The sequence below is a fragment of the Megalopta genalis genome, chromosome 1, assembly GCF_051020955.1.
Source record: "Megalopta genalis isolate 19385.01 chromosome 1, iyMegGena1_principal, whole genome shotgun sequence".
NCBI lineage: Eukaryota > Metazoa > Arthropoda > Insecta > Hymenoptera > Halictidae > Megalopta > Megalopta genalis.
In genome coordinates, this window is record NC_135013.1 from 20991013 (window position 1) to 21011994 (window position 20982).

Sequence of the window (20982 nt, forward strand, 5' to 3'; positions counted from 1 at the left end):
CTCGTGATAATCAAGTTCTGTTAACTTTTTTAATTTCCTGTTTATGCTATTACACTAGAACAACGAATCATATTCATGACAAAAATTTCGTTTATGATCTGTTAAATATTAATCATTTTCTCTGAATCAAAACAAAATTGTATTTATGTTATTAGAGGCTAGTGAAGGGCTAATTAATGTAACTGTGAAAGAAATCAGCGCGCAAAGGATTACTATAGCGGGATGTTCATTTTTCTAGCACATTGCTATCTTGTGTATTTTTGCATCTCACGTCTGAAGGTACACTAAACCTGCCGAGCTCGAAAAGTGACTGACGTGTACTGCTTTATAAAAGTGACGAGACTAGATTTATTTACATTTCTCGCCATTTCTATTATTATATTTCTATTCTATTCTATTATTATATTTTTATTTTATTCTATTATTATATTTCTATTCTATTGTATTATTATATTTCTATTCTATTCTATTGTTATATTTCTATTCTATTCTATTATTATATTTCTATTCTATTGTATTATTATATTTCTATTCTATTCTATTATTATATTTCTATTTAAACTTAAATGAGAGAATTTCTTTAATCGTTTCTTAAGCAATTTTAGCAATTCGAAACTAAGAAATGGAAGGCCGACATAACAGGTTTAGCATTAAGTTTAAACACCTTCTATTCGCGTTTTCCTTTACCACTTTGACTGCCACGCTGACACAACCGTTAAAAATTTCACGAACTTAATGTATTTTATTTAACCAGATTCAAATTAAAAAGTCAAGATCCACGATAGCAATCACCTTTCCAACATTCTTACGTTTTGCGGATCCCGATCAAATCAGGAAAATGTAACAGATTACCGTAAAAGTGAATTGTCAGTTACGAGCAAATAATTCCGTCACACACATATATGTGCGACGCGGAAATCAAAGTGTTAACGCGACGTCTACAGATACAATCGTATAACTTTTCGAGTTGCTGTCTCGTTTGATGTACGAGCATGGACGAGCCTGGCCTTGTTCATTTCCGAACCGAGCTCGCCTCCGTGGCGTGAAATCCGCGCGAATGAAACGCGAAGAAGAAAAGTTGGTTCAATTAAAGTATCATCGGCTGGGCGTCCAATCATCGGAAGAGACCGGAAATTCATGCGGATAAAAAGGAACCAGTTCGAGAACGGGGGAAGAGAGGATGGAACAACATAAGTCTGCCAACGAGCGGGTAACTCGCGAGTGTAGTAGCCGTGACGGCTCTATCACGCTAATCTAGACACGATCAGGCTCTAACGCTAATCTCATTCCAGCACGAAGCACAGCTCACCTTTCCCGTTACCGCCGACGTCCAATCTGAAGTTGTCACGACCCTTTTGCCCGTCGACAAGTTGACCGAGTCCCCCGGAGAGGTAACCTCCTTCTTCCCGGCCGTCGTACGTTCTGTCGGAAAGGTCAACCTCCGAGCCCCTCTTAATTCCTTGGGGCATCGAGTACGACACCAGGCCCTCTGCAACAAAAGCAAAAGTCCCGTCACGTTACCCAGATATCCACGGGGCGGCATGCTCCGAAACTATGCATCATCGTGACGGCACGTGGCAATGCTACCGACACTTTATTTCCGACGATACGTGATGAGATTCCGGCTGGATAAGCGCGAGGAGACACCAGTACGAAGCTTCGGAGAGCTCTACGCTTCTATACGCTAGATTTTATGACACTTTGGCTACGGTAGATTTTTAACCCTTTGGCACTCCGTTGTCCCCTCTCAGGGGACATCGTAATACTAGCATATCGCTCGGATATCATCCACTCCGAGGGGACGTTAAAGTTTATTATATTGGAGTGCTTTATTAAATTTATCATACTGTGAAAATGATGAGAAGCAAAATGTTGATTCCTTTTGCAAATATATTTTTATAAATATAATTCTTCGATGTCTACAAATTCATATAAATCGAATATCATTATAATATCTTACTCGGTTCCAAAGCTAATATATATATATAATAATAATAATATATATATAATATATTATTGTATTATATATATTTATATAATAATAATAATAATAATAATAATATAATATTATATATATATTTATATTATTATTATTATTATTATTATTTATATTATTTTTATATATATATATTTTTTTCATCACATTTTCTATGAAAAAGTCGACCGAGTTCGCAAACTTCCTACGAATAAATTACAGTTTAAGTTAATCTACAGAAGCTGAAAGAGAGAGAGAGAGAGAGAGAGAGAGAGAGAGAGAGAGAGAGAGAGAGAGAGAGTTAGATGAGAGTTTCTTCCACAGCTGGGTCGGAATGGACCCAAGTAGTTCAAGCAGTTCAGTGTACGTACAAATATTTTAAATTTATATTCACAAATATTTTAAATTGACTTCAAATTTTTTAAACGAAACTAAGAGCGATACGTTCACTTTTGAATTCAATAACTTAATAACAAAGTTAACTTCGCTGAACCTTAAAACTCACCTATGAAACAAAAACGAAATATTAGCTTCTTTTTCTCGTTAGAAGATCTTTTGTACTGAGGATATTTTTGACAATTGAAATGATCATCGGATATAAGGATTGTACTTTCCGAGTTGAATAAAAAAAAAAAAGAAAACAAAGAAATCGTCCGTACCGTAATTTAATCTTTATACGTCTTCATCAATGCCAGAATCGTAGCCAATAAAAAGGAACCGTTTCTGCCTGGCTTTTCCCCCATAGGACCAACGAGAAATGATTTATTGGACGTCGAAACGATAGCTGGGAGAAGTGGCAGACTTTGCTGAAGACGTCCGCCGTACAAGTTTTAACACTTTCCTCGGATGAATATCCGTAATCGCTTGGCTGCATCTCTATTACTACGCCAATGAAGGTGATGAATTTAATTGGAAGTCAGAGATGAAACCTGTGTGTGTGTGTTACTAATAATACAATTTGATTGCTCTCAGCAGGAAGCGTCACTGGATTCTAATTACGAAGTGGCGAAAGCTAAAGATTTCCTTGCACTTGCGCCGAAGAACATAATTGTAGAACACGATTTGTAAAAATTTAAAATAATATTTTGTTTTACCAAAAAATAATATGCTATCTAAAAGAAAATTCTTTTCTTACAACTTGCTGTTGCTAAATATAAGAATGAAATGCAATACATAGATCCACATCGATAATAATCTTCTTATAATATATAATAATATATAAATAACCTTTTTAACCTCAATAAATATTAAATGTCAATGAATATATAAAATGTTAAAATATAAATGTTACTAAATATTAACATATTAATAATACGATAATAATTTTCTTATAATATATAATAATATATATATAAATAACCTTTTTAACCTCAATAAATATTAAATGTTAATGAATAAATGAAATGATAATAAATATATAACATGTTAAATGTTATTATAATAAATATATAAAATGTTAAAATATAAATGTCAATAAATATTAACACATTAAGTACCGAATATCACCTTCAAAAATTATCACAATATCAAAGTCATTTGATTAATGAAACCGAAACTAGAAAGTTAAAATTTACCACAGGAAATTTTCTTACATTCTAGTAAACCCAGTAACGTTTTAGTTACTCAATATATTACAATAAAACAACGAGTTTGCTCAATATATTACAAATAAAAGTGCATTTCAAAACCAAGTGAAATTATTTGACGTTAACGTCAAATTGTTCCAACAAATTACTTTCTCAAGTAATTGAATATTGAGAGATCCGATTTATTTAACAATTCTAATTTGAAAAATAACCGCAACAAGCAGGATGTGTGAATGCCTTCAGTTTCCAATCGAACGCAATAGGTTCAATTAATCGGTTCACAGGAATGGCAGCCGTAAGGAGTGCGAAATATCCAGTTGCGGGTGAACAACAGGCGCGCGCGTTTTCCAAACGGCGCGACGGCCAATTCACTTCTCGGTGGCTGGCCCCTTTTCCCGATAACAGTATAAACGATAAATTTCATACGCTGTAAAAACGCCATCTCCGTATTTATCATGGTGTTATTCGCTGCGTGCGCAGCGGGCACAATCCAGGGGAAAGAAAAAATGCGCCAAGAAATGTATGCCGGCCACGTGTGCCGTGCCGTTCTGTGTCGCACGCACGGTAATATCCAGTAATTTCAACTGGAATCACCGGCAGAGAGGCCAGCATATGGAAAATATTTTCGTTTTGTTACGGTAATTGCTCGATGCCGGAATTGAATATATAATACCGCAGTCGTTTACGCTCATGCTATTGTACGATGCGACAACGACCGAACGAAAATATTCCTTTAACTTAATAATAATTCGTTCCACGGCTGAATTCTGCGCGAGGCTATTTCTCTGGACGGCAGAGTCTGATGTGTACTGTACAGAGTTAATCATCTTTCTACTTCATCTCATAAATGTTCAATGGGGTTTAAATCAGGACTTTGCGGTGGATGTGGCACCACGTGCGGAACATTATACAATACCCATTCTTTGACTATTTTAGCGGTATGCTTCGGATCATTGTCAGACTGAAACCAATAATCGCTAGGTAAATTCAATTTTGATACACTGCTTTGTAAATTTTCCTGCGAAATTTTTAAGTATTTCGTTTTGTCCATTATCCCATCGATGAACACAAGGTTTCCCACTCCACTAGATGCCATGCAGCCCTAAACTAATACAGATCCAGCATTATGTTTTATAGCCGGCCGTAGATTCCGCGGTTTTAATTCTGCGTCCTTTTTCCTCCAAACACTTTGACGTCCATCGCTACCAAATAAATGTACTGTAAAAACGCTATACCGGAGTGTCCCAAAAATGTCTCGCAATCCGAAAGCGGCGGGTTCCTCAGGCCATTTGAAGCAACTTTTTTCTTTACAAAAATGTTCTCCGAGGCACCGTTAACGAGTTATTAACGAAAAACGGTGACCAATGAGAGGCGAGCTCAGCTGGCGCGAGGCGACCGAGCCAATGAGCGGAACTAGGCTTCGCGCGCTGGTTGGCTGGACCGCCTCGCGTCAGCCGTACTCGATTCTTATTGGTCACTGCTTTTTCGTTAATAACTCGTTAACGGTGCCTCGGAGAAAATTTTTGTAAAGGAAGAAGTTGCTTCAAATGATCCGAGGAATCCGCCATTTCCGGATTGCGAGACATTTTTGGGACATCCTGTAGACTGTTGTAAATCGATGTGAAGACAAAAGAAGTGTGAAACAATGCATATGAAGACAATTATTTGAAGACGTTCAGGGAGATGATATCCGTGAAAGCCACTATAGTGGCGTGTCGTTCCTAAGAGGGTAAAATCGATTAGGCAGTTTCGTATAACTACAATTTCTTCTTCGAAAGATTTAATTAACCGCAATCCGCGATAAAGTCGTGTCACTATTTTGGTATAAACGAGTATTCCCGATGTAAATATCTTTTGCCACACGTAAGCTATTAGAAGCAGCGTCGATACCCGCCGTAATATCGATACTTATAACCGTGATTTCGTGCAACGACTACGCGCATACCGGCACTCGGCTTGCCGAACCGTTTTGGGGTCGGATTAACGCAAGCACACCTGTTCTCTCTTGGAATCGTGGCCGCTACTAAATCTGCGTTAATGCCGGATTCGAGCCGGCGAAGTTGTTGCTATTCGATCGAAGTTTAAGAATACGAATGCAGCCGACGCCGGGTAGAAAATCCACTTAACGCTGACTCTGTTTTTAACTAGTTATCGGTATCCAGTGAGTTTAAATCGAGCATATTTAGCTGGGCACGCGAATGAAAAAATAGCAAAAACTATGATTTAATTGAATATTCATTGTTTCTGAATCTGATACAAATTCGATTATTGAAACGTAAAGCGGGATACGATAAGCTTGAAATGAGGAATAAATGTTATGAATTTGTACACGCAGGGGTTGCATTATTTTCATATACTTTTGGGTAATTGTTAATTCAAATGATCTTGTCAAAATATATTTGTTTCTGTTTCTAATGATTCTTTTTTAGTAGTAGCAGACGCTTTCTTTCGGAGTGTTAGTTCGAAATGTTGAAAATTTTTGTCACAATATCTTTTGTTTTGTCTGACTAAGAAATCCCTGTGCAATATCAAAATTGTCCACATTTATTGCAAGAGATAACAATGAAATAGAAATGTATTTTCTTCTTTATCAATTTTCTAGATCTTACGTATCGTTATCGTTTCGTATTTAATGTAATCATCTTTGGCACGATATATAATCCACTCATTCTATAAGAAAGATACCAATAAGAATTCTAAAAAGATTGCAGTTGAAAAAATATAAAAGACATTTCTACGTTTTTAATATATATATATATATATATATATATATATATATATATATATATATATATATATATATATATATATATATATATGTTATATGTATATATATACATATTATATATATGTGTATATATATATAAATATAATAAATATGTATATATATATAATATTAATGTAAAATATATTTATATTTCTTTTATATTTTATATTTTATATTTTTATATCTTAACATTTTTGTTGGATGGCGTTTTATAATAAACAATATGACGGAAGAATAGCGGTCTTAAATGTAAAAAAAATGTATGCCCCACCATGAGGAATTTCTTGATTGCAGAAAACGCAGAAATATCACGGTAGCGATGAAGATGTGTGAAAACTATCTAGTCATAGTTTTCAATCCTTCTCGGCGGACAGTTTGTCGCGAATAAGTGCAGAGACGCGGAGATAGAGGATGGAAAGAGGAGTGGCTTTAAATTTTACTCACCGGTCCATGGACAGCCATAAAGCTCCACTCGTATGCATACCATCCGCATGTGGGAGGTGTACGGGATGAAACGGACTTTCGTCGCCACGATGGCTGGATCGAAGACCTGCTCCTTCTCCGTGTACGGATTATTGTTGCCCGCCAGAAGCTGCAAAACAGGAAATTGTCGTCTGTTTTATCGCCGGGTCATATTTACGCTTCCACCGATAAAATAAATGTCTGTTGACAGTGTGCACAAATATTGTCGCTGCCGCGCGTTTGAGTTTACTCGCAGGAAAATATTGTGCATTCCTGCGCCGGAAATGTATCGATCATCATCACGGTAAACTAAGTGGAGTTTAAATGGTATGCTCTGCAAACTGTACAACTGTGTCCACAGATGTAATTATTTACATTCAGCTAATTAAATATCAAATTAGTTCATTGCCGAAAATTATATTACGTTTGTACAGGGTGTCCCGGGTTTTAATGTCCAAACTTTGTATTCTATGGCACAAAGTAAGAAAAAAATGTTATGTAAACATAGGTCATACAGAGCTTTATTAAGAAGTTATAACAAAAATTCAGAATAGGAATAGTAATCAACTTGCTGTTACTGCGAGCATTGGCTCGAATAGATCAGCACATACCGTGTGTTTATGTAAGCTGTGTTTATTAATACATTTCGAAATGTATTAATAACCGTTGTTGACAATACATGATTGACATCGATCGAAGATTTTTTTTTATTTTTTATTTTTTTTTAATCGATTACTATTCCTATTCTGAATTTTTGTTATAACTTCTTAATAAAGCTCTATATGACCTATGTTTACATAACATTTTTTTCTTACTTTGTGCCATAGAATATACTGACAAAGTTTGAACATTAAAACCTGGGACACCCTGTATAATTCAAATTGTAGACTGCAGTTTTGAGAACCACATATCGAGTTCGCCAGACCGGCTATGCCGCTGCATCATCCACTCGTTCTAATGTAGAATCATTTCTTTAATAACTCGGCTACAAGTAGAACCGAATCCGTTTGAAATTAATCAAGGAATTTAATGAGGTTCTTAATAAACAGGATGAACAGCACATGTAACAGTCTCTGCTCCGGGGTGTGAACATTCGTGTTGCATCTTTTAATAAAATTATGTCAAGGCTATTTAATTATATAATTTTAATTCTTATTTATAACATTGAAAAATTCGAATGTACAACGAGTAATAATTTATAACTCTTTGTAAGCTCAGCGTTCGAAGAATAAAATGTCGTATCGCAAAATAGCATATTTGCCACATGAAAAATCAATGCGATGCACGAAGCAATAAAAAATCATCGGTTCTAATGTACATCTTTATGTCCATATTACTCGTATTGTTTCATAAAAAAGATGAGAGTTACGTTAAAACCTGGGACACCCTGTATTGCTCTGTTTTCGCTTGATCTGTTTATGTTGTAGAAAAGGAGAAGAGATTTTTGGAATACAGTAAATTCGCCCTAATTGGCCCTCAGGGTGAAAACAGACAATTTGGGAAGAGGAGGCTCGAATAATCGTATCTCCTCTGCCAAAATTGTCCATTTTTGTGCACAGTCTGAGCGTCAATTAGGAAGAATTTGCTGCATTAATACTCGACTAGTATAAAAATTTAATTCGAGTGAAGTACGATTGAGAGCACAGTCTGTAGTGATTTTGCTTTATTATTGCAACAGTTATCTATTCAATCGTTGATAAACAATTTGAAATGGTAGCTGTAATAGCTAGAATCCTGCGTTAAATATTTCAAAGCATGAACTATATGTGTAACTGACAGAAACGTCAGCTCTCAAAGGATTAAGGATTAAGAATGTTCTATAATTACTAGAGACAGAGAGAGAGAGAGAGAGAGAGAGAGAGAGAGAGAGAGAGACTGCGCGGATTTGTATAGAAACCTTAAAAATCTGTATCTGTTGCAGAAAATAGAAGTAACTTAAAAGCTTCATCGCTTCCTTAATAATTTTATTAAAGGTCGAAAATAATATATTGACACTATGAAATATTTTCGATCTTTCTACTGTTCGACGTTATAAATGCTCATTTTTGTCACAAATGCATAAAATCCGCAGTCTAACAGTTACATTCTGATCCGAGCCTCACCCTAGATTTTTCCCAAAAATAAGAAACAACTTCGTAAACATAAATTCCGTATAATCTTTAATAGACCATGAAATGAGAGAAACAAAGATTGTGTCATATTGAAGACACTGTGGAGACAGTAGCAGCAAGGACTTCTGCTCTGACAAACTTCTTTAACCGAAGTTCAACTTTCAGCGAGAATCAAACGATGACGAGTATACGCGTCAAACGCAGCTCTAACTGGTTAAAGACGCTATAAACAAGATTCAACGATAAACTGATAACAAAGATGTCGACGCTATCGGTCTCTACTTCCCAAGCAGCTGTCCAAGTGTAAGAAACAACGTAGGAAAAAGGATGAAGGATGTTTGACGACGAAACGAGAGACAACAGCGGTGGCGCAGACGGTGGTTCGGTTAAGCCCGGCCATAGACGGAGCATCGGGTGGTCATTGGATCGTGTTTACAGCGTTAAGAACGAATCTCACGGCTCCCGAGCACCATTTTCCGGATCCGATTAGTAAACAACAGCTCGGCGAGGAGCTCTTCTAAATGTAAATGCCAGCGTTAAATCTGGATGGAGGCAGCGGTCGTCGTTCGTTTCCTCCGTGGCCCCCTGTCTCTCATCCGATCGATGGCCGCAGAGTAGAACCACATCGTTGCCTCGCGAAGGATAAGGGGGTTCCGGCTGAAATATGAACGTCCAGGTCGGGAATCAAACCTCGAACGACGAATCCGTACCTGAACGTACCGCCTACCCTGTACAGCTCGTCCTAGAAATACGAGACCATCGAAACCTGCGCGTTTGTAGATGCAAATTGAATTGTTCTTCACCGCCTTGGGAACCACAATTATCATTATTGCATGAAGAATGTGTAGCCTAATCGGTGTATAATTAAAAGAGGAAATTTTATACACTGTATACACTAATTCCTACCATTCCTACCATTCTATTCCTATGTTCGCAGGTAGGAATTGAAACCGGCAGATCTGAGAATACTAAGTCGCGATTCTTCGAGCCTCGCGGCTCGTTTTTATTGAAATTCGAGGCAGTCGACAAAAAAGGCAGCGGTCAGCATGCCGGTGTACATTAATATAAAATCACAATAATGTCAGAATAGAAACGATTTATAATTTTTTGCAACGATTCGAAGGCAATTCGGAGGCCACGTGCCACGATTCGAAGGCAATTCGGAGGCCACGTGACACAATTCGAAGGCAATTCGGAGGCCACATGACACGATTCGAAGGCAATTCGGAGGCTACATGACACTATTCGAAGACAATTCGGAGGCCACATAACACGATTTGAAGACAATTTAGAAGGCACATACCACTATTCGAAGACAATTCGGAGGCCACATGACACGATTTGAAGACAATTTAGAAGCCACGTGACACAATTCGAAGGCAATTCGGAGGCCACATAACACGATTCGAAGGCAATTCCGAGGCCACTTTACAGGATTCGAAGACAATTCAGAGGCTATTTGACACGATTTGAAGACAATTTAGAAGCCACATGACACAATTCGAAGGCAATTCGGAGGCCACATTATTTGAAGACAATTTAGAGGCCACATGACACGATTCGACGGTCACGTACCTAGTAACTATCACGTACCTTGTAGCTCCGCGATTTTACTTTCCTGTCTTGCACCCAAATTCTCTATCCAGTTGTCTACCAAATTTGAATTGTCTTCCGGGAATTCGCGTCGCGTGCCATATCACAGGCTTGACCGATTCCGTTGACCCTTAGCATCGACCTAGCAATAAATTACATAGTAGCACAAGGAAATTCGCAGCAACTGAAAATTTGGCATTTCCGGGCGTATTCTATGAAACGAGTGTCCTGAATCTATGTATCTATGTTGTAGAAGAGAGAACTTTGAGATAAAACTTAAAAGTGAGCTCTAATATTCATCAGGCAACATGAGCAGATTCTAGAAAAATAATTTATCGAACATAATATTGGTATTGTATGAAATCATCTTTTCTCATTGTACAATGTCTACTATACTCATTGGAATCGTTCTTCACAATTCCGTTTATACATAATATATATAATATAGTTTTATATTATAAAATATATTATAAAAAACTATATTATAAAATATATTATAATATAGTTTATATATATAATTTATATAAATAATAATATAATAATATAATTTTAATAACATAATATATATAATTTTATATATAATAATCTTGACAGGCAACGATAAAAGACAAATTAATTGATTGCATTTCTAACAGGAATTTGTACGTGTTTCGTGGTTCGATATTTCTGGGACACCTCGTATTGCTCGTGCAGGAGATTCCGCACTCGCAATTTGTACGCGAAAAGCGAACGTACATGAATAGGTACGTGGCGGAACAAGTTCGTGATGATCGGGTTCGTTTCGTTTGCGTTTCCGACGGATTAGGATTTCTGACCGGCTATCTGTCATTCGATCTCAAAAATATATGACGCCTGTAATTCGAGCCCGCCGACGTTTCTCTCTGCAGAAACCCGACGTACTCGGTCGCGCATCATTTTGGAGGACAAGATATACGGCCGAAAGTACAGGTAACCCTAGTATCACGTGGTATTTATACGCGGTTAGCGACCGGAAACTGGATGCCTAAATATTTTTCTTAGTTCTACATAATGTTCCGGAGGGTAGTTCCACCCCTGAGATCTCTCCGCGCAGGTCTTCTATGTTTTCTTGTATTCAGCCTTCGTTTTGGGTTACATATTATCACTTTTCGTGTAAAGATGAGTTCGACGATGTTTATTGCGTGTGAAATTTCACAAAAGTGTTCAAGATACTTGATCAATTTGATGAACAACGATTTCTGTCTATTATACAGGGTGTCCCAGGTTTTAATCTTCAAACTTTGTCAGTGCATTCTATGGCACAGAGTTAGAAAAAAATGTTATGTAAACATAGGTCATACAGAGTTTTATCAAGAAGTTGTAACAAAAATTCAGAATAATTGCATTAGAATCGTGAAGCATTGGCTTGAATAGATCAGCACATGTCGTGTGTTTATGTAAGCTGTTTATTAACAAATTTCGAAATGTCTACCGTTGTTGACAATACATGATTGACATCGATCGAAGATCGAATTTATGACCGTGCGAATTTCGTTTCTATTCTTTTTCATTTCATTGAACGAATTTTTGTTATAACTTCTTAATAAAGCTCTATATGACCTATGTTTGTATAGCATTGTTTTCTTACTTTGTGCCATAGAATATACTGACAAAGTTTGAACATTAAAACCTGGGACACCCTGTATAGCAGTGCATAGAAAAAGTATTTCGTTCATCGTTTAAAACGGTAATGACTTTTTTCAATTAGCACTAAATGACTTGAATCTTTCGGAGAAGTTGGAGGGGCTAGTTCAATGCACAATGACTCAAATGCAATTTTTTCATTTTGCCACTATTTGGAATGACAAAGAAAAAAATAATCTCCAAGATATGCAAGTCATTTAACCCTTTGCACTCGAAGCTATTTTTACTGTAAATATAACATTATTTTTCTAACTTATAGTGTTTTTATTTTACACGGCAAAACGCATTTTATGCATATGCAATTGACTCTTGGGAGTCGCACAACAATTACGCTCTTAACAATTTTTTTAATCTAAACTTTGTCGATATGAAAATTATCTTAAAACGTGATGTAAGAAATTTTAGTTGTGCCTCAGAGTCACCACTCGAGTGCAAAGGGTTAACTCAGCTTGAAAAAAGTTATGCCGTTTTAAAAGGTATCCTAATACTTTTTTTATTCACTGTATTTAAAATGATGGCCACAATATTTAATTATAAAAAAATAATGCTGCGGTGTTTTATTTTAGTTTTACTCTTTATCCGGTCTGCAATTACTGCAAATGATTTGGTACATTTTATAAGATTTATTGTGTTAACCGAACATTAATTGTTGCGTCAATATTTTACCAAATTTATGGTATATTAATGGAAAATACTGCGAGTGACGAATACATCGTCTTCCAACCAATTAAAAAGGAATAAAGTTTAATAAAGCGACGAGGAAAACAAATTTTAATTGATTTCCCAACACAGTCGTCGTTATTGCTTTCCTGTACATGTATGAAATAAATATTTTCACACCCCGTACACAATGTTTCCAATATATATATATGTGGATGAATTATTAGTGAATTATTATTATGAATTATTATTCACTGAATTATTCTTTTCAATTTTTTAGTATTTATATATATATATATATATATATATATATATATATAAAAATACTAAAAAATTATAAAAAAATACAATTATATATATATATAATCGACTTAACAATACATAAAAAAAAAAACTAAGAAATTGAAAAGAATAATTCATAATAATAATTCAGTAATAATTCATCCACATGTCTAATCATTTTTAACAATCATTAAAAATTTATCGTTTCATCGTGGTCGTACAAAAGTATTTCATGTTTTCGGTTTACGAGTGAAACGTGCAAACGATCTGTCCAATTGTTAGTTGTCACGCCAGCAAAATTCGAAAAAGAAACAATATCTCAGCGACGTACCATTTAAATATCGCTTCGTTGGCCGCAATCACTTCAGCCCCCGAAGTTACTTCGAAATTACCTACTTGGATTCACTTTGCCCTCGCAGTTTAATACTCTATTACTTTCAAGACTATGTAAGTCAAATTCCTACTTCCGTGAATTCGTATCAAACTCCGCGCAAACTTCGAGCGCGTTCGTAAAACTCAGTAATCTAAAATACGCTGATCCAACATAAAGCTCCCCTGTACCTTGTCAGAGCCCAGTAATTGAAATTCAACGTCAACTGTGACATTGGCGACTCCTCCACAGTTTGCGGTTAACTGCATCCAATATGTATACTTCACGTGTTCGTCGATTCGTTCGCGCGCGTATATCTATTTTTCTCGTCCACACGTACGAACTTGTCTTTATTTTCGTCCCGTTAGCCGGATCAATAACTGCAGAAGCATCAAGCTCGGCGAGCTTGAATTGCCGGGACGATGCGATGGTGCTTGAAAAGCGATTTTCGTCAAGACTTTTTGCATAGATCGAACGATTTTCTAGCGTGCCCGTGTTAACAGCACGGAGGCTGATATATTAAATGGATTCGTGCCGTTTCCATGAAATCCGACGATGTGCTTGTCGCATCTGCGAGACGGGAGCGAAGGAAGCGGAAGAATTTCGAGACGCTTTATTCGCGTCGGGGTATGTATCGCGCCCGAGAATCGACGACAAAGCTGCAATCGCTTGCCTGAGCTGGATATTGTACGAAAAAAAGATTATTTGAGGATACTAGCCGGGATCGGGCCGCGGTACCAAGAATCCTTCGGAATAAAAAGAACGGGATTCGGAGAAAAGAAAAGACCGATTCACCAGTTGGCTCTCTTTCAGATAATATTTCGTTGAAGTCGCCGAACCCTTTCACAATGATAACGAGTGCTCGTGATAAAGATTTCACACATATATATATATATATATATATAAATACGAATGTAATTCAATTTGTTTTTCAATCGGAATAAGATTCTCCCGTTATCAAAATTTGGGAATGAAAGTAAATGTAGACGTACAAGAAATCGAAATTGATTTTTTTTCTGCCAGGAATAATATTGAAAAGTATACAAATATTTTATGTAATAATGTATATTATGTATAATAATATTAATATTATAATGTAATCATGTATAAGTTAATGATTTTGTATAATAATATTGTTATTATTTATTATTAATTTAATAATAATACATTATTATATTACATTATAATATTAATATTATTATTATTATATATTATATAATAATATTATTATTATTATTTCTGTACAATAATATTAATATTATAATGTAATTATGTATAAGTTAATGATTTTGTATAATAATATTATTATTATTTATCATTAATTTAATAATAATAATAATAATAATAATAATAATAATAATAATAATAATAATAATAATAATATTATTATTATTATTTATGTATAATAATATTAATATTATAATGTAATTATGTATAAGTTAATGATTTCGTCGGCTTCCGATATTTTAACGATTACGTCAGAAAATAAGTAAGATAGAAATTGAATCAAATTTATGTCAAAACAGTTGGCATGTTAAGATTTCCGCGGGTCATTAATTTAACGAGAGGTGTTGTAGGTACAAGAAATAAATTTAAAAAATGAATAGAAGTGACATCGACGTTAAACAAGAAGTTTAAACATTCATATGAATCTCAATTGATATTTCAATCTAAATGGTATAAAATAAGGAAAATAGATCAGTCAAATTATAAACAGAAGTACGCGTGAATATAAATAAACATCATCGATCAAATTGGCAAATAAATAAACTAAAAGTGATGCACCTTTAAATCAAACCGATTCCCACGTCGGTATTCCAATTTGGATAGGAAAATAAAAGGATGAGATAGACGAAGTGACGGACAGTGGTCCAAGTGAATGATTCCGTTGACCTGTGAGCGACTGCTGATAACTTCAAGTTCACCGGACATAACGTCCACGACTCAGGGTCACAGGATCCAATATCGGGGCAGTCGCGTCGCGGAAGCCAATACCGGTGAACTCGAGGTCACAAGGATCCAATATCGACGACTCCCCGCCATGAAGGTGGATTCCAGCGACCCCCGTAGTCGCGGAATTGACTACAAGAGATCCCCAGGGAGATCCTAACTCGATGAGCATGAAAATTAAGTCTTACGATGCCAATGTTGTTGACTGTGCCCTTCTAAATCTTCGTTATACAAGTCACGGTGGTTTTGTCATGTCCGTCAAACGCTTTGCTACATCGAATTCTTGCTCCCAATCGCATAATCTAATAGCCAATATTTTAGTAGGTTCGAATCATAGTGGCGTAAAGTCAAAATGCCTAGCCGATTAAGATTGTAAAAATTGCTCTTAGAGGTTTTTTAATGACTATTGTATCGTTCGATATCTGACCAAGAAATACTGATCTGTGCATTTTCGCCCATTTTCCCCCTTCGATGGCTTTTTAAAATTTTGAAAAAAATGTAGCTTATTTTGGAAACCAAGCCGCATATTATAGAATTTTTGCTGATTTTTCGGTTACAAACTGTGATTATCAAAAATGGAAAACCGAAAATAAATCGGAAAATTGAAGTTTTCTCGAAAACAAAAATATGGGTTATTTTTATATTAATTTCCCTGATAAGGTACTATCACGAACGGTGCGCTCAATTTTTCTCAGATTTTTCGTCTGTCTGTGGAATTGTAAAAAAAATAAAAACCGAGTTCGTCGACGTTTATGCTGTGAGAAAGATAGTTACTACTTTTTGGGTTTACCGCAGGTGTAGATTAAGTAATTTTAAACGTTGTTAAGATTGTTTCAATTAACATCGAAACAAGCAATTTTTGTAATCTAGAAAATGAGATTACATTTCATGACGTAAAACAAAGTTATCGAAATGTGATTTACACCATTATGATTCCTCACACGTTGATTCCTTAAAGTGAGATCTTCGATTCGAATTAAAATGAAACGATATAATCAGTTTACACGATTAGAATATCATAATTACACTGGGAATTATATGCGTTTATAATAAAAATCAGTATATCAATTACATTTTAATCAACTTAGAAATTTATTAATAGAAGAACTATACTTTACATTTAACTTCTGTCATTTGTCATTATTGCACACAATTTTTATTTCGCATATAAGTCCGCGTGCTAGTAAAACTATACAGGGTGTCCCAGGTTGTAATGTTCAAATTTTGTCAGTGTATTCTATGGCACAAAGTAAGAAAAAAATATTATGTAAACATCAGTCATACAGAGCTTTATTAAGAAGTTATAACAAAAATTCAGAATAGGAATAGTAATCAACTTGCTGTTACTGCGAGTATTGGCTTGAATAGATCAGCACATGCCGTGCGTTTATTAATACATTTCGAAACGTATTAATAACCGTTGTTGACAATACATGATTGACATCGATCGAAGATTTCTTTTTATTATTTATTTTTTTTTTATGGTTGATTACTAATCCTATTCTGAATTTTTGTTATAACTTCTTAATAAAGCTCTGTACGACCAATGTTTACAGAACATTTTTTTCTTACTTCGTGCCATAGAATATACTGACAAAGTTTCAACATTAAAACCTGGGACACCCTGTATATACACATTCCATAAGACGCGTGCGATTGGCACAACTTTAGACGCTTCGCGCAACCGTGAAAAGGCACGATGCGTGACCGACGTTGTTGTTTGTGGCACACGTTATTTAAACTTAAGAGTCGTAAGGCAAGGGATTAATCGAACAAATACCTTTGATAACGTAAGACTATGATGACCAAACTTTAGATTGTACGAAGCACGACCAATAAGAAATTTTTAAGACCACGACCCCGACAGGGTTAAAACATTTTTCCCCTATTTCCATAGAAAATTTCATTGGCCCGCTCTGCATAATAGGTTCGGTCCCTTTGTGTTCCGACAAAGAGAAGCACGGGGACCGTGGCGGCACAATACTATCGCGATCTTTCCATTAATATCAAAATTCGCCGTCCATCTCTCCCGGCCGGAGATTAAGGACGTTAAGATGAAACAGTTCTTCATTAGCGGAGTCCAAGGAACCCGAATTCGGCCACAAACAGATTAGAAGCGTGCTCCTTTCCAGCACATTGCTCCTGGAAAGTAATTGCCTACACGGCGCCACGACGAGCGGTCGGAAATGGGACGCGCCGCGTAAGCTCGTTCCTGGTTTTTCGGCTCCATAAGACGGAGCCACCGCTACCACCTGCTCGGGTTACCTGGCTTCGACCTCCTAACCTCGCTGAGATAATGAAACTCGCAGGAAGACGTTCCGCCGGTGGCTTTAATTCCATCAGTACACTACCTTCCCCGGGCAATTCCAATTTGCCCCTCTTTAAACATCGCGCGGAACGAAACGGTTCGAGGAGTTTTAGAAAACTTTATGCGCGCCGAGAATCCATTTGATGAAGTTCCGCGCTGCAGAAAAATTACTTGGCCCTCGCCCCCGGAAATACCCGCACTGCAATTAGCGCTTTTGTTTCGTACGAGTATCAAAGTCGCAACTCTCTGACGACGATATGAATTATCATTGGATTGCGAATCTCTGTGCAAAATATAAATTGATGGACACGAAGTCTGAGTAGAATATCCTTTTCCTCGTTAAATGATTTTCATTAGTTGCACATAGTATAGCGATATTTTTAATTGTGTTTCATCTTAATATTGCTCAAATTTCACTTTCATTCGTTTTTCGCAGAAATTCATAAAATCCGCAGTCTAATTATAGTAAATTCTCCGTAATTGATGCTCAGATTGTGCACAAAAATGGACAATTTGGGAAGAGGAGATACGATTATTCGAGCATTGCGGTTCATTTTTTTATAGTTATCGATACTCAAATAATCGTATTTCCTCTTCCCAAATATACCCGCACTGCGATTAGCGGTTTTGTTTCGTACGAGTATCAAAATCTCAACTCCGACGACGATATGAATTATCATTGGATTGCGAATCTCTGTGCAAAATATAAATTGATGGACCACGAAGTCTGAGTAGAACATCCTTTTCCTCGTTAAATGATTTTCATTAGTTTCATCTTACTATTGCTCAAATTTCACTCTCATTCGTTTTTCGCATAAATTCATAAAATTCGCAGTCTAATTATAGTAAATTCTCCGTAATTGATGCTCAGATTGTGCACAAAAATGGACAATTTGGGAAGAGGAAATACGATTATTCGAGCATTGCGGTTCATTTTTATAGTTATCGATACTATAACGTATTTCCTAATTCCTAATAATATAATATATAATATATATAATATGATATAATATATAAAATTTTCCTAATAATCGTATTTCCTCTTCCCGAATTGTCCATTTTTGTGCACAATCTGGGCATCAATTAGGAAGAATTTGACTGCATTGCCACCTTTACAAGATGTCGAGGTTTTCACCATTAAAGTAAATTCTAATGTTATACTTGTGTCATATTATTCAATTTTTTCTTCGATAAGTGGATCCTTCAGGTTATTATAATACTATGGACAATCGCGATACCGGTACAATACTTAATTACATCGTATATACTTGTTATAATTAATATGCACAGTGTAGTCGTTTGTTCGTTCGAAATTAGTTAATGCGTTTACGTGTTGCAAAATTTCAAAATTTTTACAATTCTTTCATAAATAGTGTTCTTATAAACAGGCGTCAATTTAAGCGATGCGAAAAATGTCACGAAAGTTGTTCTTTCATTATCATTTGCATAGCTTTGAGCACGTTGTAAATCTGCGAAATCTGAAATCTACCGGTTACATCTGCTTAATAAAATCAATACGCAAATTGTTTTCGGCCATCTACCATCAATTACACCCTTGACAATTGACGTTTCAAATACATTGATTTCCTGAAACAGGAGGACGCCGTTACATTTATCGGGAATATTTGCGATATCGACATTTCGAATAGAAAACTGAAACCGAACGTAAATAGATGTTTTTCATAGTTACAAACAAAAAAAAACCAGCAAACATTTGCGCACCGGTATTATAAATCTGCTAAAAACTAAGCGAAAACAGCTGTGTAGAATTTCGAGAACCGCTGTCAAATTTTCCGCACGATTTCGAAAGCAACCGGGTTTCAGCCGATGCGCATTTTTATATTTCGCATCGTTCCGCACTGAGATCTTCCTCTTATCATTACGATTTTTAGCGTTTCACCCGAATCAATCATCAAATTGTCGACTCGGTGATAACATCGACGGTGAACAATTGTTTCAATATTATTCACGTGGATCGATTGTGTTCGCGCAGCTCGGAGCAATCGCCGCGACAAGTCGGTGTTTGTATTCGAATTACAATTTCAGCAAATTGAGTAAATCTCGAGTTTGCCCACGGAGGGATGAATAGACGACATTTCCTGCATCGTCTGATTCACCGTCATCCGACGACACGAGCTCTCTAGCCGGCAAAGGTCGATTGCAGCGTGATTGTCCAGAACGAACGAAACTGGCTTGAAAATACAGATTACACACACCGCTGGAACAATATTAGGTGTGCGCGGTTTCTGTGTTGGTTAGGAGGATAAAGCCTCCGACCAGAGTGCACGCGAATCGGGTACACCCCGTAAACATCGCGCACAAACGTATGTACCTGGAACAACCACCCAGCCAGAGAAGAAGCATTCGAGAGACCGCTATGTATTATATTAACGATGTTTAATAAACTTCTTCGTGTCCAATAATCGGCTATAAATGCGCATTTTTCGAACGACCGGCGGCGGTACATCGATCGTGATTACCGAATAATTTTTACGCGTGAAGATACAAGCGATAACAGTTTACCGGATGCAGCTCATTTGCCTTTCACATTTCGTACGTAATCAATAAATCACAACTGTTTGGAAATTCACAGTTCGATAATTTACGAAAATATATGCGAACTCGCGGAGGGAAGTTTCAAGCAAAGTTTATCTTCCGCATGGAGAATTCATAGACTTGTGTTACTTGTATTGTCGTCATTTAACGTCGTTAATTAACCAGTCACCTGCGTTTGACGAGTATACTCGGCATGGGGTAGTGGCAGTATTTCGTGTCACGACGAGTATACTCGTCGTGCGTAAAAAAGTAGTGACCGCTGGCTATTCAAATTGTAATTTTAGCGAAAACAAAAACATGTTCTCGAATTTCAAGATGAAAATGTCAAGATCTAGAATATATTTTGAGGCCAATCTTACACAAAGGTGTTCACATTGTTCTAAAAATGAGATTAGAAAAGAATCACGATGTTCGACCTGCGAAGTGCCATTATGTATCGTTTCATAACTATTTGATTTTCCTGCGTTTTTCGTTTATTATGTATGTCAATGTTGAGTGAATAAGTTATATCAGTAATAAAATTGTTAATTTTATAAAATAAAACCTTCTCTTTGATTCAATATTTTAACAGCGACACTTATTCTGGTTAAGTAATTTTCAATGCGAGTTAAAATCGCGATAAAACAGATACGCGACAGTTACCCGACTTTCTTCCCGAATTTGTTGCTAATGATCTCCACTGGCGTTAATCAACAAATCA

General features: G+C 36.2%; 1 protein-coding gene across 3 annotated transcripts in view; it reads right to left on the bottom strand.

Annotated features, from left to right (window-relative positions):
* Positions 1-20982, bottom strand: part of Ddr (discoidin domain-containing receptor 2) — a 529507-nt gene that overhangs the window by 135992 nt on the left and 372533 nt on the right. For all 3 annotated transcript variants that reach the window (XM_076523238.1, XM_076523242.1, XM_033472527.2), the window contains 2 exons: positions 6773-6920; positions 1310-1489 (listed from right to left, as the gene is read on the bottom strand). In XM_076523238.1, the coding sequence (XP_076379353.1) occupies positions 1310-1489; positions 6773-6920 (328 nt within the window). The remainder of the gene's footprint in view (positions 1-1309; positions 1490-6772; positions 6921-20982) is intronic.